The sequence below is a fragment of the Chaetodon auriga genome, chromosome 15, assembly GCF_051107435.1.
Source record: "Chaetodon auriga isolate fChaAug3 chromosome 15, fChaAug3.hap1, whole genome shotgun sequence".
NCBI classification, from domain to species: Eukaryota; Metazoa; Chordata; class Actinopteri; order Chaetodontiformes; family Chaetodontidae; genus Chaetodon; species Chaetodon auriga.
The window spans coordinates 12,345,208-12,372,594 of NC_135088.1; the positions used below are offsets into that span (position 1 = coordinate 12,345,208).

Genomic DNA, 27,387 nt, shown 5'->3' on the forward strand with positions numbered 1-27,387 from the left:
GAAGGCCGTCGGCTTAAAAGCTATTCGGGGATATTATCATATTTTCCTGAAGAGTGTGTTCAAAGAATATTTGACAGAACTTTTGGGGACTTGGTGAGTTGAATAAGGTTAAAAAAAGGTTGTTTTACTAGAGGATTCTGAAACCTTCATAACCAAATATCAAACTTTTAACACTCTGAAATGCATCTTCGCTTGCCATCAGATATTGATGGAAGATATTTGTCAAAATAAGCATTTCTTTACTGGCAATATCTGCTTGAGATGCAACAAACAACATGTAGGATAATTCACTCCGTTGTCTGTACTCTGCCTCTGTGCATACTGCTAATATTTACCCTTAGCTGGTGCACACAATCAAATAATTAGCTAATTATAAAACAGACACAGACAAAACTCAAAGAGGCAGGGAAAGAGAGGAATGGGAGGGAGAGAATGAGACAGAGAGTTGTATTAGAGAGTGGGTGGCACATCGATTAGAGCACTGATGTAGCACAGGAGGTTGTGCTGATGACAGCAGTCTTGGGCCGCTGAGTGCTATAAGCTTGGTCACAGTGGCTGAACCAGAATAAGCTGCACATCACCTCACAGCGAGGCAGACAAAACCAATCTGGGAAAACCCTAAACACAGTGAGACAGAGAACAAAAGAGCCTGTCTGACTATGTGAACGAAAGGGCCTGTGGTGATGATAAAGAGCATAAGAAATTAGGTGTATCTTGGGATTCTTCAGGAGACGCGTTTGAGGAAAAAAAACTTGACAGGTTCTCCCTGCTGTCGCATTGCCTTATGTTGGTGACATACCTAGTCAGATGCTAAAAGCACAGAGGATCACATGGGAGTGAGTGGATGAACTAGTGATGGTGAGGGGCTGATTTGATGTGTCCTTTGACTGGAATATGAATTATGAAAGTGTACCAAATATCTTTGATCATCAAGTCTCATCTCTCTGCGTTGGAAACACTGCACAAAAAAATAATAAAAAAAAAGACAGTGAGTACCATGTTTGACTTCACAAGTTGTGTATGCACTGTTGCTAATGGCGTACAATAGTACATTATTTCTGTACCAGTTACCCATGATGAACAGGTAAGATAAATTAACCTGGTGGTGATCTGTTAGGTTCTTTCAGAATTAAAGTATTTAAAAGTGGCACTGATTTGGACTTTTTGATGGAATACCAGAGAGTACAAGACTAATATTATTCTTGCATGTATGCACATTGAGGTGATCTGGGGTGGAATGTATAATGAAGACAGGCTTTGTTTCACCCTGATGGTGAGACCTACTAGTTGAGGTAGCTACTCAGTATGAGCTCCTCTGGGAAAACAGCAGGAGGCAAATCTAAGGAAAAATTGAACAGTCCTACTTCGGTTGTCATGGCAATGCCATATCCCTGGGAATTGCAGAATGCGTGTCCTGACCCATGCGCCTTCCATCAGGGGAAAAGGTCAGCGTTAGAAAGAGGCGGGCTGTTCTGAAGGTTAGCTTTATGCTTCTACACTAACAGCTCATGCATACATTCTGCTGTGCAATGCTTTCACATGTGAACTCACACCTATGCATAGATTGCAGCCACATGAGCACATAGTACACACAAAATACACACAGTCGCTGTGTGAAAGCCAGGGTTTTTTTTCCCAGACGAGGTATATAATGATCATGCAGGAGCAATCATATCCCTGCAAGTGGGTAGATAGACGCGTCGCTGAAGTGATGAGAGCGTGGAGGCAGGATGAGACGATATCTCAGCAGTGATCAAATTCAGCCAAGGACTGGAATTTGTAGTTTTCACTGGGCTCCTAACCTGTCAAGTGCTGCATTTAACCACAGAAAACTCTTCTCAGAAGGTGAGAAATGATGAGCTGAGAACATGGCTCACTGGAAACGGAGAGAAAAATAAAATCTATAGTGGAATTGGAAAAGAAAAAGGCCCTCTTCATTGTCTTCTCCCGCTGAATGTGAGCAGGTCTATGTGGGTGAAAGCATGAGACGCAGACATGAGGTGGGAGAGATGAGACGTGCAGATGGATACAGAGGGGAGGAGAGTTGTCACAGGAGAGCCTCAGCTTTCTAATTATCCTGATGGAAGGGTGTACATCATTTGAACCTCTATAGTATGAGCTATACAGCCCCGTTTCTGAAGTGACATGCTCATATAAGCCCAGGAGAACAGAAAGAAGTAATTATTGAAATCCTTTACTATATGTAATGCTAATGAGCCCTTAACTGCTCCTACTGATGAAACATATATTTCCATTTAATGCGTTTCTGTTCTGCAGTTGAAGAAGTTAAGAAACTTTGCTGAAGGCAGGGTTCATACAGCTTTTAAGAGCAGAATTCAAGCACTTTTCAAGGTACCAAAACCAAAATTTTCCACACTTTGGAAGCTTTGATCATCACATCTAAATTACTATGTTACTATAAATGCAACTGCGAAAAAAAATTAAGTTCAAGCTGAATTCAAGCATTTTCCTAACCTTGAAAACTGTTAAAATAAAGCATTGAAGTTGGTTTGGATTGATAAGGAGAGCATTAAGCATTAAGTCTGGGCTTCTTGAAACAGCTGCCTGGCCAAAACATCCCATCACACGCAGGCATCTCATGGCTAATCTGAGGGACAGTCAGACATCTGATCTCATATGTATCAGGCTATAGCATCATCTGATCTAATTCACATGTGTTTTCATTAAATGGAATCAGGGAACGGGGCGAGAATATCGCAGCGCTCAGCTCCATCAGCAGTCACAGAGCTGTGCTCGCTTCAGTCATTTTGTGTCTGTAATAAATGTTTATTGAGCAGCTCTTTAGTCAAACATAGAAGGTTGCTGGAATATTCACCATCTTGTTGGTCGTTGGTTTGTGTTAATATTTTGAGATATTGTGAGGGGACCGTGTTGTGTTTTTTTATGTCACGGGGAAGGTCAAAAGAAAATATTTGTAATTTCAAAAAAGAGTCAACCCCCTCTCCCTTAGGTTTTCATGATGTGGAATTACAATATAAGAGGGGATTTCAAGTGTCAAGGTGATATGAACGACTGTGAATCCTTTTTTTCATTCAGTGGATCACAGTTATGTCCTGCACGGAATTTTATTTCAAAGAACAAATTTGCTGCAGAATCTCGTACATTTTTCTCTCAATTGCTGGATTAAGCCAAGCCAGACAGGACGTGTAACACGCAACTTGTTTTCTTGATTTCAGAAACATATGGCCACATGTTACAACACGAAGACCGTATGTGCATATGAGCGGATTGTGTGTGTCAGTCACACACCTGCACAGGCGCACACGCAATCAACACATGCACACATACTGGCTCTCAGTGTCTTTGTTGTCGGTCCAGCAGCACATGTGGCTGTTACAGAAGCCATTTGTCTTTGGCACTTTGCTTTATTCCTCTCCTCCCCCACTGGAGAGCAGACAGGTTTTATAGCTCCCTGGTCCCAGGAGAACCCCAACAATGCATGCACGCACACACACACACGTGCACACACATTTCCCTGTGCCATCTCTCTTTCATCCATATATACACACACACATACTTCTGCAGAGGTGTGAATTCCAGCACACTGAAATAGAAGCAAAAGAGTTGGGGGGGAACACAAATGGACAAAGCTTCGACATGCGTGCAACCATAATTTATGACTCCTGCGTGTTTGCACGTGACATAATTAGATTTAGTGCAGGATTTCCATTAAAATGCAGTGTAGCAGTTCAAGACGAAACTCCAGCCCTCTAACACAGAACATGCTGTGTCTTTGCATACATGTAATTAATCTCTTATGACATCATCCTTGTATGTCCTTGTACACCTTCCCGAGGCTGGATTGAGTTAAAATCTGTGTGTTAAAGTGTGAACTTGTGAACATCTACCCACTGCAGACATGTACGTATATTTAAGGCTTCTGCACATATCATTGCAAATAAACCAGTAAATCCTGAACACACACATAAACAATCATCCTCTTGTCCATTTTAGAAAAGTATTCCTTTCTCCTTGTCCTTGTAATCTATTCACAATCATCCAGCAGGATAAAGCTTAGTGAGAAAGTCTATTCAGAAATAAGCTAAGCTTTAGTCATCCATTCCTTCTCCTCCCATCTCTGTCAGCTACACAACACAGACAGAAATAGCACTGAAATAAGCTAAACGCTCCATTTTCACAGAAGACACAACAGACACCCTGTAGACAGAATTTCACAAGTGGTGATTCACTAAACTGTGGCCGAGTGTTTGTATGTTTGCACCAAGCAATAACTCACTATGCAGAGCAAAGGGATTAGCATCACAGAGAACAGTGGAGCAGAACGGGGGAATATCCAAAAATAGTATCTTCCAGTTGCTTGATTGTTGCTCTGCACTTTATGTATAGGCATATAAACAGCAACAGAGCAGCTTCTCATCAACAAGCTTCCCCGACTGCAGCATAATATAGCTCCTAGCTGGATTCAATTAAGCTTTGTCCCCTCAGTGATTCCAATCTGTTTCATCTCTTTCTCAAAAAAATCTTTTCATTTCTGTCTCTATCTCTTCCTCCTCTCCCTCCCTCCAGCCCCTCTTGTACCTTAATAATACAGAGTTAATGAGGGCAGGGCCAAGTGATCAATCCCATTTTCATCGTTATAGACGGCACATCAGCAGACTACATTTGCCCAAATAATCCTTCTCTCCTCCTCTACTTTCTCTCTCTCCCACTCCACTCCCACATACACACAGTTTTTGCTCCCCAAGGGGAGTCATTCTGGATCGCAGGGGGACCTGTAACAGGATTTCTGCAGGATCTTGGGTCAGAGTGGGTGGTCATGCCTAACTGAATAGAAGAATGAGAAAATCAGATCATCTGCAATAAAAGCTGATTTATTTCCTTATTGCTCGCAGGCAGTCCGTGTGCGCTACCTGCGATGAAATCGCCAGAAAATCACAAAATGCCAATAATAGGATTTATTAGCCGAAGCGAAATGAAAAATGGAGGCACATGTTCGCACGCCCGTCCACCAACACATGTTCACACATAAGGTTTGTCTCGTTGTTAGCTGACGAGACGGCAAACTGTGCCAAAAAAGCATACAAAAAAAAACTAAAAGTGTCACATCCAGAAATAAATGAGAGCTTAAAGCGTGTGTTTGCATGCACATGTGCAAAGTTGAACATATAAGTAACATGGGTACCACCTACACATGCAACTACACACATCCAGACTATCACTGCAGCAGGAGCACAGACAAAGAGACAGCTTCTCACTGGGAGAAGATGTGGCTTATAAAATACAGGTCTGTCACGCAAAAACACACTTACTGATGAAATTTTCCATCTCCTTAACCAATATTTTTTTTCAGTGTTGCTTTTGGTGAGTACTGGGAATGAATCTCCTCTAAATCAGACATGGTGCTGCTTCACTGTCTAGATTTGCTGTGCTGTGCAGCCTGTAAGGATGGATTGTGGTTCAGATGGATAAAGGGAGGACAAATGTGCAGGAAATAAAAAAAAAAGAAATGACAACGGGAATTAGATGGATTGGGAACAAAAAACAAAGAGGAACTGATATGGAGATTAGCATGATTAGAAACGAACGGACTGCTCCAGTCTGGAGGGGAGAATTAGGAGGAGGAGGAAGACGCGAGACTTGTGTTTATTGTTTGAGCCCTGCAGTTAAAACATAGATAGATCCAGACAGGGGTGGCATGGTGGAGAGGAAAAAAGGGGCGTCTGTCCACGCCGGTTGCTGGTTGCACCGCATTGTTATTAGCAAAGCCCCTCCACCCACTACCCTCACTTCTGTCGCAGAGAAAAATGTTAACTCTTGCATGGCTGGTGGGCAAAACTGTACGAGGGGACAAAGAGGAGAGGAGAGGTGAGGATAGGATAGGAGCTCACTTCAAATGCAAAGCAGTTGGAGACAAAGAATTCAGCGATGGTGGAATTCTCTGTGGGACCGTAAGGAAGTTGGCACATGCTCACACAAACGCACACAGTCAGACATAAAGCTGGCAAAGGTGAAACAGCCCAGACAAAGAAAAGCTGAGTGCAACTCAGACAGGCTGAGTCACTTCTGTATATTTTAGGAAAATATGATAATACAAATAAATGATGCTGCTGCAGAGAGTGAGGAGGGGGGGCGATGGGAATGTGGGGGATTCTAGTTAGTATTGTAATGTGTAAGTGTTGGTGTGCATGTGTAATGTGCAAGTGGCAAACCCCGGGGATGTGGGGGAGGGACGACCGGCAAAGGATCAGTGAGAGGTGAGCAAAGAATAGAGTGAGCTGAGGGTTTTGGGTGGTGGTGATGTGCAGAAAAAAAAAAAAGAAAGAAAAAAAAAAAAGATCATGGTTTGAGCTGGTTCTGTCTGTCTGAGTGTGTGTGTGTGTCTGTGTGTGTATAACACAAATACTGTTTTCATAGACTGGACAAAGGGAGGTGATGAGGCAAAGAAGTCTTTTGGGATATCAAAGAGGAATGCTGCTCAGGATTCACATATGCTGCTGTGCTGCTGCTATTCTGGCAGATTAGTGTATTTTTGGGACTGTGGACAAGGCTCCAAAAGACCGTAGATGCACAGTGTGGAGTCATAAAAAATGAATTGCGTGGACTCTACGAATGTTTCTGTGGCTTTTTACTGCCAAGTTAAGTACAGCTCTTGAAGCTCTGTCCTCATAATAACACTGTTGACTTCGGTTCATTCATGGAGTAGCATTCATTTGCTTAATAACTACTGTAGCTTGCTGACTAATATAATTAAAATGACTGAGAACACAAACATGCATTAGAAAACTGGAATCTCTGCAGCTCTTCCCTTACACTGACTTTATTTTCAGCAGATTGATGCACACGCTTACACACAAGGGAAAGGTCTTTCATGTTGACTCCCCACAGGACAGGCAAGTGTCTGTGTGTGTGTGTGTGTGTGTGTGTGTGTGTATACACATGTGTGTCATTCGTGGAGGCGTGCCTCTCTGTTCACCCTCTGATGTCCTGCCTGTGACTGCAGGGGAGGAGCTACAACAAGCTCATTGCCACCTTCCAGACAAAAGACAGTGTGAATTTGAGAACGCGTGTGTTGACACTTCATTAACACTGTGTTCACACACGCACGCACTCACATCCTGAGCAAAGAGAAGCCTCCAAATTATTTAATTTTCAGCGATCACAATACAGGTTAGTGAAATAACTGCAGCCTCTTCCTCTTCCTGTCATTCTCTCTTGTCTCTGAACACACACGCACACACACAAACGCACACTGAACTACTTTTAACACTGTGGTATTAATTAGTACAATGTTTTTGTCTGAAGAAAAAGAAACAATACATGTTTAAAGAAAAAAAAAAAACCTTGGAAACACACATATTCCACATGATATTGAGGGACATACTGACACACTTTTCCTCCTCTCTCTCCCTCACTTCACTTATCATCTCTATTTTCTGCCTCTCTCTTCCTTCTCCTCCTTCCTTCTGTCCTATAAAATGACCTTGAAGGTCGTGCCGGTGCGCTACTCTCATGGGCTTTGTGACAAACTGTTGTACCTGCAGAAACACACACACAAACACACACATACATGAGCACCTGAGCCCAAGCACTGACACACACACACACAAACACCCACTGACTGCGAGTGGTTTTCCTGGCAGAGATCTGCTGAATTGATCGCTGTTCAGACACCGCAGAGGTCAGATGTAATGAATCAATCACACATGCATCAGCATCTGGAACAGCAGCTACAGCAGACAACGTGCAGTCACAAGGCCACAGGCTCTGCTGGCCTGCTTTGATGCAGTGTCACAAGTCCACATTAACATGGCCGGGAGGGATTGGCAAGATTTAGCAAAATGGACTGGAAGATCCATAGATGTGGGAAGTCTCTGATATTGGGATCGATAATAGCAGCAGACAATCCCAATAAGCACAAAAACCACACTTATTTCATGCACAACATCTCAGTGTAGAACCTACTGACCACATGTTTGGCCAGCGCAGCCAGATACCAAACAACGTCAACCTCCACACAGCTGCAAAGCTGAAAATATTAGAATGACTAATTTAGCCATGTAAACACAACATGCACCCTAGCAAAGGTAGGAAAACTACCCCCACAGTCTCAAGGACAGCCTGATCATCAGACACCAATCAATCAGGACAAGAGGCAGCTGAGTGTGAAAGACATGACCTCAATCTGCTCACCTTTACTTGATCCATCATTCCCTGTCTTTCCTCTCCTCCCGTCCCCCTAAGAGGCCTACAGGTGAGGCTGAGGACATGGGAATTGTTGCTAAAAGTGGCTAAAGCACATAGAAATACTGTGCATCTGATTAAAGCTCCTCAGAGGTAGAACATGGTGAGACCTGATGTCTTTATGTGCGCCGCTGCAGGAGCAAGGCAGTCTCACTCATGCCTTTATTGGCAAATGAAGGTGAAGAGAAGAACCAGACAGAATTAGACTGGTAAAAGTATTTTTTACGTAGGAAACCTCTATCCACAGTAAATCACAGAAGAGATTTCCTTGAGGGTTTGATCAGTCTCTGAACAAAGCATATTTTTATTAAATTATTTATTTCAACTTCACACACTGCTCCATCTTCAAAAACCACTTCCAACGGCTGAGTCAGCATGAGAGCACTGAAACACAATCATGAAAGATCTTTTCTGACATTTATTTAAAGGGAAAAACAGTTTGAGATAAGAATCTTTTTTTTTATCCATTTTTATTTCTATTACTAATAATTGCAGTGCAAACTCACACAAATCTGACTGGGCGAGAAAAAAACAACAACTTCCTTCAAAGTGTGTTGTTGTCACCTCTCAGTACAGTGGATCATAGCTGGAGTCAGGTCTAAAGCCTGGATAATCTATGCCTGATCATTAGCATCACCCACAGAGACTTGACCTGCTCCATCCATCACACCAACCTCCTCTTCCCTGTCTGACCTCACTGTCTCTCCAACCCCGCTATTCTCCGCCTCAACCAACTGATCCACTTACAGTCTGCGGGTCAACTTCCTTGTTAGTCTTTTTTTTTTTTTTTTTTTCTATTTTTATTTATTTCATTTTTTCACAAACAGGTTGAAATTTCTCAAATCCCCTCACAAACTAGCCTACGCCGCATCGGAGCTGCCAAAATAAAAGGATCAGATCCGTATTTAGCTATGAGAGAACCGAATCAGCACCAAGACCCAAATCCGATCGGCAAAAAAAACGTGCGACACTTCCTCAAGAAACCGACGCTGGCCCAAGCAGCATCGGTGCAAACACCCTCCCAGGCTGTTCTCAGTTGTGCGACTTACCTCCAGGCTCCTCTGCTGTTGATTCGTTTAAGAATGTCGGTCAAATGCAGGAGTTGCAAAACGAAACACAAGCACGTCTTTCCACTCTCTCTCTCTCTCTCTCTCTCTGTGAGTGTGAAAGCAGTGCAAGGCGAGAGAGAGAGATGCTGCGGACCGGGAGAGGAGGAGGAGGAGGAGGAGCGGTGCTGATGCTGCAGCCGACACCTGGCAGAGCATCCTTCTGCTCAGGCGCCCCGGCTTTTATTTCCAACTCATGTGCGCTCTCTGCTGGATCGTTTGAGCAGTAAGGATGAAAAGTGCCAACGCTGTATGTCAAGAAGAGGGTTTCTCCTAGAACAGCCACCGGAAGAAGGAGTCTGGGTTTTGAGAAGCTGGTTTTATTTACAGAACTGATGCATGAAACTGAAGGGGGAAAAAAAAAGGAAACGGTGAACAAGGAGACAAGCAAAAACAATTCAGATATTCTTGACTCACAGGAGTGAAGTTACTATGTGTGGGATTTTTGTGCGGTTGTGTGCAAATCCATGACTTTCTCTCAGCCTCTCATTCAGTATTCCTGGGTCGGTCCCGATTATACCAACAGGTGGCGCCAAAGTAAATAAATTCAAATCCCACACACAGTGACTTTTACAGTGAAATATAAGAAAAAAAAAAAGCTTTTTCTTTTTTAGAAACAGTCACATATCAGACAGCTGTTGAGCACTTTACTTTAGACCTGAAAGCTTCCACATTGTTGTCCACTGATACGCTGACAGCTGAGCAGACTGAGATACGGATGGAAGCTCTAACTCTCCTGCTCACCACAATGCACATTTGGTTGACAGCCATGTTGACAGCATGACAATGTGTGACCGGAAATTTTAAAAAGTTTTGCGCATAATGCAGCAAACACAAAATAATGCTCCTCTTCAGTGAGGCTGAGGAGAATCACAGTGACGGATAACAAAATGAGAAACCTGTGACGATGAGTGGCAGACTCAAACAGACACTGCTTTTGTGCTTTTTCAGCATTTACACGTAGTTATACACACACAATGAAAGCAAACGACCAAGAAAAAGTCTGAGAACGTGATGTTGTCGCTGCAAAATGACATAAACGGCGAGCAGCTCTGCATCAACCCTGCTGATGGATTTGAAACATCAAAAGAATAATTATGTGGCACATGTAATGTAAATGGAAAGCTTAGGTCAGTGAGGTTTTAAAGCAGCATCAAAGGGGAAATAAAGGAGCTCCTTTAATCTATCTATATACTGTATGTGTATATACATGGTAGAAGAAAAAATACTTGTTTTGTTACGTTATACGGTGCATGGCTATACTTCTTCGAAATAAATGAAATTATGGGGAATGGGATGTATCATGTGCTTTTGATCTGTGAAACTGCAAATTTGTGATCGTTATTAAAATGCATGGTTAAGGCATTAATGGATAAATCAAAGCGAAGGTGTCGACTTTACCAAAACGGAGGGTAAAGTTTCAGTTGTACTGATCATGTAAGCACAACATGGGGAACACAATGTTCGACACAAACAGGGCAACATAAAATAAGCCTTTTCTCCAATTTACAAATAATTTACTGCATGAATAATAAACAATATCTTATATACACAATCTTTCTATGAATAGATAGCAACTTTTTTTTTGGTAAAGGACTCCCAAAACCACACGAATGTACTTCAGGGTTGAAACTAATGGGAACGTGAAGTAACATAACATGAACATTACATAATACTAAAGCCTGTTGACAGGTGTTTGGGGGGTACTACTGCATAAAAGGTTGTATAGATCCTTATGTGGCCTTTGAGTGAGCAGCACAAAATCAAAAAAAATTGAAGGGGAAGAATATTAGTGCTCTTAATTTTAAGAAAAAATAAAAAATGTAAAAGCACAAAAAAGATGGAAATAAATGTATGTGTGACGAATCTCTTTGTAGGCTTTTTTCTTAATTGTAAATATTATATTCAATCAGTTTCGTAATCTGAAATGCACGCTGGAAATGACCACATTTTAGGAAGAGGGTAATATAAAGACATTGATAAACATGAGAAAAGGCATAAAATAGAGAACAAATAGTTCATCCAAATTGAACATTTTAAGAAAAAATAAGTCGGTCTGTATTTTTTTTTTTTTTTGAAAAGAGAAACTAAATGTTACAAGCTACAGACGCATTAACTCACAGCAGCCAGCGCTGTGAAAATCCACTATCATCTAAGGTTACATGACATTAACTGACATTCAGACACTGCCAGTACCATCACCTGATGATCAAGATGGATTAGGATTCACATATGAGATTTCATATATTTACCAAGGGTATAAAATATCCCAAAATAGTGTATCTAAACAATGGCTATTATTAATGTGAGGAGGATATAAATCAGGTTATCTGTTAAGAAAATTAAAAATGATCCTGGTGGGCTTTAGACCAAATCACCTCCTCTGAATCTCTGTATCAGAGGATGGAGTTGTCCAACAGAGTATGCTGTTCAATATTTTGTTACAGCAGTTCCTGCATCATAATTTGCAGCCAGATCCAAGGCTTGTGACTGGTCACGGCTGCTCCTTGCTAAGAGGTGCATGTGCACTATATCATATAACCACAGTCGGATGCCAGGCTTTCCCCCTTTGTAAGAAAAACACTGGTGCCTCGGTTGGTACCAATGCAATCCTTTGGAGTTTTAACTGGAGTCAATGGAGACTGTTTGCTACAGCTCCCTGCTGGTCCACAAAGGGAAGTGCAGCCATTGGCCCAACCACCCTTTTCTGCTAGTTAACAGGGGTAATTATATCATTGACAAGCCAAGTGTGTATTGTGCAAGCTCTCATTTGTCAGGGAGAATGGTTGCAGCAGCATGTCAACACCAGTTACATAAGAGTTGGCAGATCTAACAGAATGCAGCTCTATGGGTGCCAAACTGTATTTAAAAACACTTTAATAGTGTGTCACCTGATTTACAGAATTATGTAGATATATACAGCAGTTATTACGTTTTAAAGGTGCAGTGTGTAGAACTTGGGGGGATCTATTGAGAAAGATGTCAAACAATATTCATCGTTAGGTTTTCATTAGTTTCTAATCAACTGAAAATAAGAATTGTTGTATTTTTGTTATCTGAGAATCAGTTCTGTATATCGACAGAGGGGTCAAACCCCCAGTTCACCATGCTGCCAATGTTTCCACATCAGGCCAGAATGGACAAAACCAAACACTGGCTGTAGACAGAGCGTTTGGTGTGTTTCATGTTTTGTGCAGCCTCTGTAGGGGAGGGTTCAGTTGGTTGCAATCTGCAACCTCACCACTAGATGCCACTAAACCCTACACTCTGGACCTGTAACCTGGACCTGGCACCCCGATGAAAGCTGTGCACATAGCCTTACTGCCAGCGATGTAACCCAGACACTGTCCAAAGAAGTAACTGCAACCCGTCATGAAGAGAAACAAATATCATGGTTTCCCACTATCTCTGAACCTCCCTGAAACACAGACATGTTTCGTGTCTCCAACATGAGCCCTCCGCCCTCAGACAGCCAAGCAGTGATGAGCAGCTGAAGCTCAAGGCCAAGCACAAGAGGGTAACAAGCTTATTACAAAATGAAATAATGAACATGTCAATTATGGCTTCAGAAATCTTGTTGTTCTACACAGTAGTTAAGGGGGAATGTCACAAGCAAATCATTACTTTGCCCAAAAGGGAGTATTACCAGTGACAGATTGGGAGTTGTCCGATCAAAAATACACAGACAGACTGGCGTCAGGGTGGGTTGAGATGTACGCAGCATGTTCTAATGCTTCCTACAAATCTCCATCGTCCTCTTCCTTGGCATTGATCGCATAGTGCAGGAAAGCCTCCTTTTCAGGAGACATGGTCTCCAATTCCTGATCATGCTTGAAGCCGTTCATCTCTGTGTCTGGAGATGAGCGGGCCAAAGCTGCCTCAGCGCTGTGATGAATGCCATAGGTGAAGTAGATCACCAAACCTGAGAAAGCCAAGCAAGACACATAGGTGTAATACACTCCATAAACTTAAATTAGGCATTATGCAATTATGCAACAAGTCTGAGAGAAGTGTATCAGTAGAAAAATCAACTATCCTTTAGTCCAGCTGTTCTCAAACTACTGGGGCAGGCTTCTCTGTGGGGGCGTGGAGGAGCAGGGGACAAATATGGCGTGAAACCAAGTAGAATGATTTATGTTGGGAAAATAAAAATGCTGGAACTATCGTGCTGACCTTCATTTCACTAACATTCAGCTTGGCTCCTTTCTGATTAGTTGCTTCCTCTACCATCATTAATGACTGATAAACACTGTGGGGTGAACTTTATTTGGCATGCCAGAAAAAGTCTGAGAATGACTGTTTCAGCCAGAGACACTCAAGTGCCGGTGTCAAGTCAAAAGACTGTTTTCCTTTAAGGGATCATTGCAATTACGGTAACCAGTAAGTCAGTGTAAGCCTTGGACCTGAACTGTTTCTGATGATGGTGATGGCGACTACCTACCTATAACCATCCAGACAGAGAATCGTATCCATGTGCCTCTGTCCAGCTGCATCATAAGGTAAACATTGACGAACATGCTGATCACTGGAATGAAGGGGAGCAGTGGAACCTAAAGAGTCAAATATCATAGAAAGAAAACTTGTGTTAAGACACAGCAATCATTGAGCGCAAGGGCCAGAGGTGGTGTTGAAAAACATCCTAAAGCAACTGCTTTTAATCTATACTATTCTACATAGAGTGAGTGTCTGGAATCAAACCTTGAAGGAAAGTTTTGTCTTGCTCTCAGGCTGTCTCCAGATGACAAAGGTAAGAAGGAGACACACCATGAAGATGACACTGAGGGCTATGACGTTCCACACAGCCGTGCCTCCCTGCACTGCCAGTATACTGAACACCAATATCAACGTTCCTGCAGAAGCACATAATGTTTTTATGTTATTTCATGTGGAAATCTGCATGTGGAAATCACAAACACATCAGCTCTCACAATTTATATTTATTCCATGCTCTTTTATTTAAGCAAGCCTGGCAGGATCACCTACCCATGGCAGAGGCACAGATGTTGACCGTGAAACCTGACAGAGTGGATGGCTCAGGGTTGTCTGGGAACAGGAGGGTCTTAAAGCTGAACCTCTCCTCTATACCAGGCAGGATACCCATACTGGGGACACTGATGCCGTCGCTCAGCTCTGAATCTTCCTGGGTATTCGCCATCTGATACACCAGACTGGGCTGCTCGGGCTGGTACCTGGCACAATTCAACAAAAGCACTGAGCTGCTTTACCAGTGGAACTTTACTAAGTCAGTTAAAATCTGTCTGGTAGAATAAAATTTATAGAGTATGAAACTTCTTTCAACATGAATGCCGAGCTAAGGCTCACTGCTTGAACATGTGTGGCAGCAGGAAGGTGGTGCTCGAACTGTTAAGTGTTTCAGCCTCAAGCTGCATCAATATGGAAATTACTCTGCTTCTCCAGCTGCTTGCCAGTGTGATTTCCTTGCATTCATGCATGAAGTTTCAACAATTCCTGAAAAAATGTGAACATGGGTGTCCCTGGTTAAACTCTATATACCTTACCTGAGCACCAGCACACAGGCAGCCACCAGTGTGTAGGCCAGCAGCGTCCCTATTGACATCAGGTCCACCAGGTCCTTCAGGTCGAACAGGAATGCCATGATAGCTTCGAAGAGCAAGGGAGAGTTGGAGCCGCCGTTAGCATTTAGCTCAGGGCAGCACTGTGCTGTACAGCCTCACAGAGCTGTTAGCCTGGCTGTAGACTTCATGTGTGTAGGTCACAAACATGTTTGTCATAGGCGTGAAATCAAAAGCTCACAGCAAGCGTATTAGTACCTGCTATGACACAATCCAAGTAGAAATTACAGTTACGAATGTTTTGAAAAATCCGTTTAAATAATCACAAGTCATGATTATTGAGTCAGTCTTTCTCTGCTGCATTTTGGGCTCCTATTAGCATTCAATAAAGAGGTCAAAGCTGATCATGCAGGTTATACTTTTTTTCTTGATTTTCACATCATCTCATTCACTCTTCCTCCTCACACTATGGCCAGCCCTCTTAACTCCTGTCTTTCCTTCCCTCTCCTCTAAAGCAGGCCTCTATTTTCCTTTCCCCTCCTTATTTCACATTCCCTGTTCATCTTACCGGACATAACTCCAGCACTTATAGTGGATGTAATGGGGGATTTCCTCTCGCTGACGCGGGCCAGGAAGGAGAAGAGCAGCCCATCCCGAGCCATGGCAAAGATGATACGTGGTAGGGGAAACATGGAACCCAACAGACTGGGAGAGGGGGGAGGGGGGTGACAGTTGTAGGTGAAGAGTAGAGGAACAAGAGGAAATGAAGAATTGAAAGAGGTCGGTAGGTCAGAAAGTGGAAGAATTAGCAAAAGGAAGCAAACATGGTAGGCAAGATAGGAGCTGCAGATTTGGGGCAGGAGAACGTGTAACGGGACACAAGACTGGCCACACTGTAGAGCAGCAGGGGCATGATGTCAAATCAAAGATATTCTGATGCCAGCATGCAAAGTTTCGTCCCCTTAGATAGCATGATGCTGCACATGCGGTTACTCTCTGCTACAATGTAAAAATCGTAGTTTTCATACCAAAATTATTCGGTGTTTACATTCCTTCTAACACTACCATGATGCAGGTAGGCAATTTCCATTAAGTCTCATAAAGTTGATTAAAAAAAAATCTAGTCACTGATCGCTGTTAGAGGAATGCCACCTACACAGAGACCTGGCCATGTAAGACAGGATTAGAGACAGTTAGTGATGCCTTTTCATGCTGGAGTGCTGATTTCTGGCAGGTTTCCTCAAAACACAGTGCAAATTGAATTTACAACTGGCAGGCCAGAGCAGCCTGGCAGCATAAAAAGAAGCCTTCGTGACCATGAATGCTGTTTTGAAACATGCGTGTTAGTGTCTCACCTGACCCTATGCCAGAGGTGAGGGTTGCAGTTAGTGGGGTTTTCGTGCGGGGGCTGATCCCGGCCATAAACTTGAAAAGCAGCCCGTCGTCAGCCATAGCCCAGATCACACGGGGCATAGGGAACATAGCACCCAGCAGGCTACCGGGGGGGGGAAGACCAGGATATATAGTATCCACACTTACACCCACAAGAATGCAGTGAAACACACATGAACAGAGACACCAGCTCACATATACAAGCAGTATCTTACAATATACATACATTTAAATAAAGTGTGTATGTACAATAATATCACCATATAAAAACCAAATACGAATTTAAAATGGAGCTTGTGGTGGCCTTGGCGACATGAGTTAGCGTTACATAATCACTTACATGCACTGATGGTACAATATTCTCTTAGCCGTGCTCTTATTTTTAGTTAAGGGATCAAGTGCCTTCCGAAGTTAAATATACACTCATGCTAACACACACAGAAATATCTACATGTGTGAGTCTGCATGTTTAGCTGAGATAGAGAACTATAGTACATGAGCATGCATTTATAACTGATGGCAGACTAACGCAGCTGTGTGGAACTGCTTACCTAGTAGACAGAGCACAAAGAGAGCCTACAGCTACAGCATATTTGGCTCCTCCCCAGCCAACATATCTAAAGGCTACAGGCAGAGGGCTTTTGTTGTCCAGCAGGTAGTATGGCATCATCAGGGTGAGGGCAGCCGAAACACCAAAGTACGCTACAAAGCAGATGAGCAGCGAGGACACGATGCCAATAGGGATGGCTCTCTGGGGATTCTTCACCTCTTCACCTAGGGTGTAAACGGTGAGGGGGGCACAGTTAAAGGGACAAAAAATACAACGCAACGCCCATTGCAGTGCCACAAATACCAACTATTGAATGGAAGACAATGCAGAAATGCATTTCATCTGTCAGACAAAACAATTAACTGCAATAAACTGCTGTATTAAGTTAAAAAAAGCATACTTTCAAGTCAAGAGTGGATTCTGCTCCTGAATGTACTCTGATATTAACTTATCAGAGAGTAGACATTCAGCACTGAGTGTAATAACACCACTTAAAGACATACAGTTCACACATTCTATTGGACAGGAGCCAGATAAGCTGGGTTACCATCATACTGTACATTTTGTTCAGTGTCACAGATCAGAAAAACTGCTTCGGTTACACTGAGAACTACTTTCTAATAATGACATTTTATTTAAAGTAACTGAATTGTACACTCAGTTGTCAACTGAGCCTGTAAATAGTTTGATTGGAACAGGGCATTCAAATTTGGAGGCTATCGTTTCATCAAGTCATTTGTGCAACCGTTAATACATCAGCCTAACAGCCCCATTAATTGCTCTACCACTGTGTGTTGGTCACTAACTATTCACAATTTAATGCAAGATTTGGGCAGATTCTGAATTGTACACGATATTCAATCTTGTATGGTTGCATTGGCAGAATTCAACACCATGGAAAACTGGGCACACAGACGTATTTAAGAAACATTTTTGCAGGGTGTTTTGCAACAAATTCAACAAGGAGCTTATTTTCACTGCACACCCACAAGACTGAAACACCCAACTATTCAGCTGCAAGCGATTATGCAACAGAGCTCCTCAGGCAAACACTCCCGTCTTGTTCTGTGGTGAAATCACATCGCGATGATGGAGTGTGTCCAACGCTGCCCAGATTCTTTCTTCTACACTACTATTCATGACAGGTGACGGCTACTGATTGGCCCAGACTCCTGGAAGGTCAGGGGTCATAAGCAGTGCTAACAGTTGTGTGGATGTATGTGTGTCTATGTCTGCACATGTGTGCGTTTGTGTGTGTAAAGGGGGATGGGATAATGGCTTCATGCCAATCTAACTCTAGCTAGCTGGAATACACTCACACATACGCACAGATGATAAAATGGCTTTGGGCTGGATGAGAGTGTGTGTGCGCCTACAAGGCAAACTCAAACAATCATTCATGGTTAACTTTGTGTAGCCAATTAGAATTCAGGAAAAAGAGAGGTGGGAAAAGCTGGGGGGCAGGGAGCAGGCTGACTAGAAGAACGCTCACTTGAATCAGGCCTTGAATGAATTAAACAGAACTACATGAAGACACATACCCATTCAAAGGTGTTGATCTGCACAAACTTCTCCCCAGACCTTGTACCATGATTTACACCCCTAACCTGCATCACAGTGCTTGTCGTTCCACTTGCCCTTTATGCAACACTCCTGGATGTTTAGACAGGAGTGAGACTGAAATGGTCCCAACTCCAGATTCAGTTACACCAGCCCCCCAGCCCCACCCTGACCCCAAAACTGAAACATACCCACGAGACAGTGAAAGAGATATGAGAAGTACAACAAGAGGGGAACATGGCCAGCAGAGTGACTGTATTCTGGTTCATCCAGGACTGACCTGTGGTGGCAATGCAGTCAAATCCGACAAAGGCGTAGAAGCAGGTCGCCGCTCCCGACAGGACACCGGTGAAACCAAACGGCATGAAGCCACCCACTCCTAAACTCTCTTTGTCTGGCAGGATGTCTGTCAGACTGAACAGCCAAGAAAGGATTTATTAAAATTGGAAAAAAAAACAAAACATCCTGTCTTGGATGAATTTGTTGTTTGAAGGGGTCATCCAAATAAACAAAAAACTATTTCTTACTTGAGGCTGGAGTTACTAGTGTAATTGGCGTGTAGGATCTCTTCGGGGTCTAGCTGCCAGTTCTTCAAAGTACCTTTGACCAGACCAGAGACCACCATGAACAACAAGACGAGGATGTTGATGCAGGTAAAAACCTTGTTCACCATCGCTGACTCTTTGACCCCAAATGCCAGCAGACCTTCGAAATGGAGAAGACACAGAAGAGAAAATTACAAATTAAAAACCAGACTGGGGTGTTTTTCTGCTGAAATGTATTGAGTGAGCAATGTGAGTGCCAACGCAAGAGAGGACAGAAAGAAAGAAAGAAGTTGTCATACCTGTGAGGGTGATTATGATGAGGACAGCAAACATGTCAGGGTACTCTGCTAAGACACCTGGTGCTTTCATGGCCATGTACTCTCTGCAGAACTGCTCTATGCGCTTCCCTATCAACTCGTCGAAGGTGGCGCTCCATGCACGGGCCACACTGGAGGTGCCTGAGATGCAGAAAGAACAGCTAAGCCAGATAAACAACAAAAAGTGAAACAACATAGTAGTTGAGCATGTTTACCAATGATGTAGGAGAGGATGAGATTCCATCCAGTGATGAAGGCCCAGAGTTCCCCTACAGTCACATAGGAGTAAAGATAAGCTGAGCCTGTCTTGGGAACACGGGCTCCAAACTCAGCATAGCACAGACCTGCTAACACTGAGGCTAAGGCTGCTATCAGGAAAGACAGCACAATAGCAGGACCTACGGGGGACAATAGATATCATAGTTAGAGGCTTTAAGATTTGACTCACAGGATATCTTTTAATTGTTTACAGTCATGCTAACTTGCCTGAATTCTCTCGTGCAACAGCACCGGCTAGCACGTAGACACCAGCGCCCAGCGTGCTACCCACGCCCAGGGCCACCAGGTCAAAAGTGTTCAGGCATCGAGACAGACGGGAGTCCTCTGTGTTACAGTCCACCACCTTCACCCTCAGCAACTGCTTCCCGAAACCTAGAAGCTTCTCCAGCGCCATGGATCTCAGTCTGGTCTCAGGGAGGGGAGGGGAGGGGTATAGGGTCGACCGGGATTCAGAGGTCACACGGGAGAGGGGTAGAGGTCACAGGCACCCTAATGGGAAGTGAAGGAGAGAAACGATGAGGAACAGTGATTCATAGTTCTTAACACTTATTATTGACTCTAGTACTTTCTGAACTACAGTGATGCAATTTGAACTTTTCATTAAGACTAAGTGTCATTAGACCAGTTTAATGATGGTACCATACAGTACCAAGATCATTGACAGCATTTCCTGATGTACAGGTTGCTTTACTGTAGCTAAAGTAACTGCTGCTAACTGCTGTTTGCTAGTTAGCTCAGTTAGCCATGCACCTAGCTGTCCCATTAGCTGACACAGCCCCAGGGTGCCAGAAGCCAAAACCAGCAAGAAAAGCACATTTTTACTGTGTACTGTCTGAAAAATTGTCAACTTTGCAATAAAAATGACCAAATAACACATTCATAAAGACGTCTTCATGTTCATGACAAGTGTCATGTCATGGCTATGGTGGCGTCATGTCAGTCTTATTCACATCCCTTCAAATAAATTCTTACTGACATGTTCATGAGACAATTAGCTACTATTCTCTAAATGTAAAGCTGTGGGTAATCACGTAACAAGAGCTCACCACTGAACAACTGATTCAATATCATTTTGAACACAAATATACATCAAAAGTAGCCTGTATGCTGCTCGATCCACAACATCAAGACACGTAGTGCAGTGGTACACATTGGGTTAAGGGGGTTCACTTGTGCTTGACACACTTGTTCTAAGCAGAACACTGTTTCCTAGGGAGTTACATAACGCAACCCAAATCCACACTGTGTGACCGCTAGCCAAAAAAACCAGGGGCCTATAGGGATAATCCATCTTATTGCCGGATACGTTGCCGACATATGTTACATAACACGACGCAACTCACAAGAGAGGAGGCAGAGCTCTTGAACAGACTGTTCAACACAAAAAGAATTACAACTCATGACACAGAAACACTTTCTTGAAACACGCCGTGGAGGCTCATCACAGTGTTACCTACAAAGAGTGCTTTGCTATTATTTCTCTCTGCTTAGGGTCAAACAGTACCAACAAGGACAATTCACCATTATTCTCCGAGTTCATAGTAAAAGGAGAGCAAAGCAGAAAGCACAAAAAATACCTGAAGGGCCAAAATAATATAATCTGAACTGTGACAGCCAATATTACATTTTCCTTGATTAATTAAAAATGATTAAAAAATGTAAAGCTGAAATTAAACTGATAATATTGCACTTCCATACAGCTGGGGGGCTCACACGAGAAGCAGCAGAGGCCAATACATTGTGATTATCATGCTCCAGTATGGGCCACGCTCCTTAGATCCTCACTGCATCCCCCTTCTTTCAAACTCCACACCTCTCTCTTTAAACAAAAGCTAGAATGATTATGCCATCCGAGTTTACTCTAGTTTTTGTTTTTTCTCAAACTTTGGAAAACTCATCTAGAGCCACAGAAGACATTATGTGACTGTCTATACAGGCGAAGCGGTCATCCTCGTGACGAGTAAACTGGACTTCATGTGTAAAATCAGTGCAGTCACCCTTTATATTAAACACTTTCTGTCTTTGGCAGCATGCCACTATCTGACTTTCCCACGCATTTACAAAAAGCAGACTCATATTAAAACGGGAGAGTGTGTGATAATAAAAAATACTTAAAATGCAGAAAGGACGGAATGAGCAGCCGCTGCAGTCTGAAACTATCTGTACCCTCTGGAGGCCAAGCGCAGCTGTAAGACGTCTTTCCTAAGTGGCTGCTGAGAAGATTCTCGGGGTCAGTAGTCTGTCCAACATCTCATGCACATTCCCCAGTGCTGAGCTCACATACTGAGAGGTAATACTTGATATTTGGGAGAAGAAAAAAACATAAGGAGGGCAGTAGGGAGAATGGAAAGCGGAAAAAAGAGAGGAGGGGGAGTAAACAATGTTAGGCAGCAATGTAAGTTAAGTTGTGCTGGTATGGCAGATATCTAGTGGTATGTCCCATCGAAGAGAGACTGGGAATTGAGTTAGTTGCATGCAGCAGCAAAACATCGTGACCCATTTCCAGATAATGGAATCTCTCCAGAACCCACTGACATGACACAAACCCAGAAAGGTCACGTGGACAGTGCAACAGTCATGTCACCTCATGGAAACTTCCACATAAGGGTTGGCTAAGGTGACAACCTTATAGCCTTTTTTAATCCAGAAAACATCCAGGCTCAGATACAACTTTCCAACCTGACCTACTAGACCACATATTAAAAAATACATTAGAGTAACTGTGGTTGAACTTGAGTCTAGTCTCTATGGATGTAAAGAAGAGCTTCAAAAATCTTCCCTCAAACACTTAAAAACACTTTCCTATATTTTGAAGCTGGCTCAGTGCTGAGCCTTAAGTACTATCCCAATGAAACAGTTTGGTTTTTTGTTGCCCCAAACTGTCCACCATGACCAACCTGAAACTACAACACGAATCAGAAGTCATTAAATGCAGCCTCTCCCATTTGCACCTGCTATCCAGTGTTGTAGAGGTCACTATTGTTTGCTCGGTGTCACTAATCATGAACGGTGTACCATGTCAGCGGTGAGGCTCTTTAGAAATGGTGTGGAAAGAATTACGCAGGTGCAGGGTATCTTATTGTACCCCGTTGCGGTACTGCCTATCATTATGAACCTACAGTGAGAGCCTTTTAGTTTGAGCTGCAATGACTGGTCAATTAATTATTAATTAATGAGTCGAAGAATTCCAGAAAATCAGCAACTATTTGTTTTGTTTTTAAGAATACGATTAGGTGGTGTTCCAGTTTTCTCAGATATATATGCAGATATTCCTCAGTCTTATGATGGCAAACTGAATGTTTCTGGACTGTTGGCCAAACAACACAACACATTCGAAGTTGTCCCGTAGGGCTTTGGGAGATTGCGATGGGTACTTCTCACTATTTCCTGACATTTTAGAATATAGAAAAAAAAGAAAATGGAGAAAACAATCAATAAATTAATCGATAATGAAGACAATCTTTCGTCGCAGCCCTACTTTTAATACACATCTCACACAAATTATACTTCAAAGTTGTTAGCACAGGATACATGTCACATATTAAGTAAATGTAACTGCATGTTGTGGGTAAAAACTAAAAAAAAAGAGGAAATTAGGAGTACTTTAAGAAATGTCTGTTTCACTCATTATTCATAAAAAAACTAGAAAACAGCTGTTAAACAAATAATCCATTAAATTGCAGGACCAAACCAGCTGCAGCGAGACTGCTGAGCCCATGCCTACATGGGCATTCATTAATAAAAGCTTTGAGTGAAAATATTATTCAAATATCCCAGGGTAATGATTAAGTGCTTACAGGAATGATCACACACATGCAGACACTAAGCACAGAGCAAAGCAGCCTATATGAACCACGTGACCCCTCCTGTGGCTCATATAGGCTGCTGGGTGCACGAGTTATGCAACTGCTGAGTCAAATCTTCTGTCAATACCAGTTAATCAGATCAAATAATGACACCTTAAAGGAAACTAAATCTGACCATTCAAAACAAACTCAGCCGTCAGAAACAGGAAGCGAGATGAAACACACGCTGTTAATGCTGCATACAATGTCAAAGCTGTAGATCAATGTCAAAATGGCATTATCCTGTTCCCTCGTGGCAGAATGAGAAAATCCATGGAGTACTTACTTGAAAGCACCTACAGATACACTTCACTTGTCGATCTGAGCGGAAGGTTTGACAGATAGAAGGATTAAAAGACGCATTTGTTAACTATTCTTCGAGCTGCGGGGAAGAGTGCAGAGTGTTTGACGGCCGCCGTTCTGAAATAGAATCTGGAGGAATCACATGGCTTGGCTATTCCAAGCAGCATGCACACACAAGCATGGTCAAAATCCAGCGGTAGCTGGCTGACCGTGAAAACCTCAATAAATGTATTTTTACAGTAATAACTCTGCATGCCCACTTGTGCTCTCACTTATATTATCACAGTTTTGCGGTTGCATGGATCCGAACAGTCACAGTAACACATTTCCATACAGTACATTGGTGTGACTAATGCATGCAAGCAGATATCTACATACCAAAAGTAAAAGTCCTCATTCTGCAAAAAAAATGGTCCCAGTCAGTGTTTCACTATTATATCTGATGTTTCTGTATTAATATTACTGCTGCATTAAAGTGCATGTTGCTGCTGTAGTTGTTTAAAGCTGTGTTCATTTTAACTACTTGACATACTGTTAAAGCTGTCAGACAAATGTAGTGGAGTAAAAAGTACAATATTTGCCTCTGAGATGCAGTGGAGTAGAGTAGAAATATACATTTGCCTAAAATGGGAATATTCAAGTTAAGTACAAGTACTTTAACCTTGCACTTGACTTAATACACTTTGACTATATTCCACTACTGCATGCAAGCAGATGCATTTACACGTGCGTGCTTTGTTTGAATTCACTGGAATGGAATGATTATTTAGACAGTGTTACCACATACATGCCAAAGGTTCAAAAGTGTCCGGATTAAAGACACAAAAACCTTGCGAAATTCAAAGTATGGTCCCTTCTTATCTTTGTGTACACACACAGAGACATACACGACCCGCTGCCAGCTTCAAAATGATCTGGCAGATGAGATGTGAGGAAAGTGGAGGCAGTGCCCATCAGTGGGAGGGAGTGGATGGACATGAGAGGGGGTGTGAGCCTTCAGAACCAATGAAAGTAGACCATGAATGTAACGCTGACATTTAGGAAGGCTAGGAGTCCTTACCAATACTATTACAAAGTAACTCAATTTGCATGGCAGTAATTTAATGATGTATGTCCTAAAAACAGAACCAACGGCTGATCGCCAACATCACGGAAAGCCATATCAGACGGATCTGTGGGACAATGGTTTTTACTTCTGCCATAACAGCATTATCTTACACTGATTTGGAGATGCTCGTCAGAGAGATTAACAGAATAATATAGCAACTGCTCACATGCATACACTCACTATGGACACACAGCTATCTGAGTGGGACTGCTCCTGGAGGTGGGTTCACTGTGGAGAAAGAACAGCATGCAACAGTTGAGTGTGAACTATTTGTTGGCGAGTCCCCAAGGAACCATCTTTCAACATTACCGCTATCACATTACTTGTTATGTTTGCAATATTGTCCTGGTGTGGTCTTAATTATGCTGCAAGCTGACACAGGTTTTATCTGTTAGTCTGCTCATGCAAACAAAGTTTTTCTGACTGTGACGGTGGCTTGTCCCTCAGGGTCACCTTGAACACGTCATGCATGATGTTTTCAACAGTGTCAGGCAGTCTGTGGCAAAAATCATAGACTTCAGCACCTCTGTGGACAAAAAGGATCAGCAAATATAGGTAATGCAGTGGAGATAACACTCAGCAAACGTGGCAGGTAATGTGTCCTAACTAAGGGGTACCCACAAAAGAAAAAGCTTTGCTCCAGAACATGTTTGAGCATTACCAGTAGAGCACACTGTTAGTTTGCCATGTCTTATTTTAGTAAAGTCACACCATTGGCTTACATTGAGGTACAAAACAAAGGCAAAGTGCTCTTCACCTGTCTGAGCAGTCAATCATGCTGCTCCCTCACACAGACCTGAGAAATAATCAAATACATCGGGAAACAAAACATTGACCCTTTACCTCCGTTCACCTAAAGACTGCAATGTGGGGACCAGTTCTTTCTCAGAATCTCATGTTGTGTGTGTATTACTTCTACCCAAAATGGCAATAAGCCACTGACCCATGTTTTGTACACACTGCAGTCTATTTACAGCAGCTGCACTTGCCTCCTTCGTGCACAATGCTTTGACAAATCAAAGTCAAATTCCACCAACTGCAGCATGTTTCATCTCAACTGTGAGTGTAAGCAAAAGCTACAGGTTACACTATTACTAAGCTAACAGGTAAGCCTGGAGGGGAGGCAAAGAGGAAATGTGAAGTCTTGGGATGCTCTAAGGGTACCTGGAAAGCTTCCACATGCTTTCAGTAGAAACAGCCCCGCAGTCAGCAGCTTGCCCACGAGTGACCCACTTTAACACCGGCTAAAGTTAGACTGACTGCAACTGGTCTGTGGTCATCAAGATCTGAAAGGTCACTTGTTTCCATGTCATTCTTCAAATACGGCTAAATTTGGAATACGGTTAATTTAGCATTTTTTATCACACTTTTTAAAAGAGATTCTGCTTTTACAGACTGAAGGACCTGGAACTGACAGGTCTACTGGATTTTAAGCCATTTTTTTATTTTTTTGAGAAGTCAAACTCTGGTGAGGATTGTTGAGTCACACCTCCATCCCTCAAAGTGGATCACTGTATCACACTATGATCATCCACTCTGCATGTTTCACACATCTGTCTAATAGCTGGAGTGAATGAGGGATTTACCTGCAACACAAGTAAAGTTTACGTTCTTATGGCTTAAGACAGTATGTGAAAAAATTTACTTTCGCTTAATTGGATGATTGTCTTCACTATTTTTGCAAATTCTGGCTCTGTCACTCTGCTGCGAGCACTTCTTCCACCACTTCTGCTTTGACGCTTGCTCTGCATTTCCGCGTCGGCTCTGTGTGGCCACTTGCTGCTTTCACTCCAGTTCAGACAACAGCCTCCTTCCTCACATCATCATCATCATCAATATCAGCCCTCTGTGGTCAGGCTAAGCTGCAGCTCCTGACACATTTCAGGCATCACCGCTCTCATTCAATAATCATGGTAAACATGACTGAAACTGTTGAGCAGCTACTGAGGTGCGCTTTTCATTAAAATGAAACGATGTCATTGAGCTGTGATGCCTCTTCCACGGGCATGCTGCAGGAAGCCGCAGCACTTACAGAGAAGCAGTTAAAATGGGGTCTGAGCGACAGGAGCATGCGGTTTCCAGCGTGTGTGCTTTCAGCTCCTTGCACTCACGCTGCCATTCAACTTTACGCACGGAAACGCGGTTCTGTACGTCGCCCTGGCTGGTGTGTGTCAGCTGAATATTATCTGGCCCGGGGTACAAATACTAGAAAGTTAGTAATTACGTGTTATAATCTGCATGCATGTGGCTACGTATCATAACGCATCGTTGTATGAGCAGTTCTTTACCTTGTTTACCCTGCGGGGGCGCATGAAGCACTGATCCGGGACCGGATGAGCTTTCTTGAGGAATTTAAAGAATGATAAACTAAAAGTATGTCGATATACGGTGTACGGCAAAGTTTTGCACCTCTTTACAGGTGAAAAGAGGAATTAAAGGTTTCGGGTTACTGTTCAGATGGAGGAGGGGATACAGAGACAAACACGCAGCCCCGCCCGCTCATTACCTAGTTGTGCAACAGCCAGTAGTGACCAACTGCTGCAAGAGGCAACTGGCTGAAGTCAACAAGTTCATGAGTATTTCACATAAACGGGGTTGTCTGGACTGTTAATAATAAGAAAAACA

General features: G+C 42.8%; 2 protein-coding genes across 3 annotated transcripts in view; both read right to left on the reverse strand.

The window, feature by feature from the left end:
* mtus2a (microtubule associated tumor suppressor candidate 2a) overlaps positions 1–9,486 on the reverse strand; it is a 43,424-nt gene extending 33,938 nt beyond the window's left edge. For both annotated transcript variants that reach the window (XM_076749810.1, XM_076749809.1), the window contains exon 1: positions 9,273–9,486. The gene's annotated coding sequence lies outside the window, so the exon portion shown is untranslated. The remainder of the gene's footprint in view (positions 1–9,272) is intronic.
* A 166-nt stretch (positions 9,487–9,652) lies between these two features.
* On the reverse strand, positions 9,653–27,183 carry slc7a1a (solute carrier family 7 member 1a). The gene is made up of 13 exons (XM_076751302.1): positions 27,051–27,183; positions 19,714–19,995; positions 19,443–19,625; positions 19,210–19,368; positions 18,893–19,070; positions 18,646–18,779; positions 16,807–17,029; positions 16,219–16,358; positions 14,849–14,951; positions 14,313–14,518; positions 14,028–14,179; positions 13,771–13,879; positions 9,653–13,251 (listed from the first exon to the last, which is right to left on the reverse strand). The coding sequence occupies exons 2-13, from the start codon at positions 19,898–19,900 to the stop codon at positions 13,067–13,069; spliced, it is 1,959 nt and encodes a 652-aa protein (XP_076607417.1). The 5' UTR covers positions 19,901–19,995; positions 27,051–27,183; the 3' UTR covers positions 9,653–13,066.
* Between the last annotated feature and the right edge of the window lie 204 nt (positions 27,184–27,387).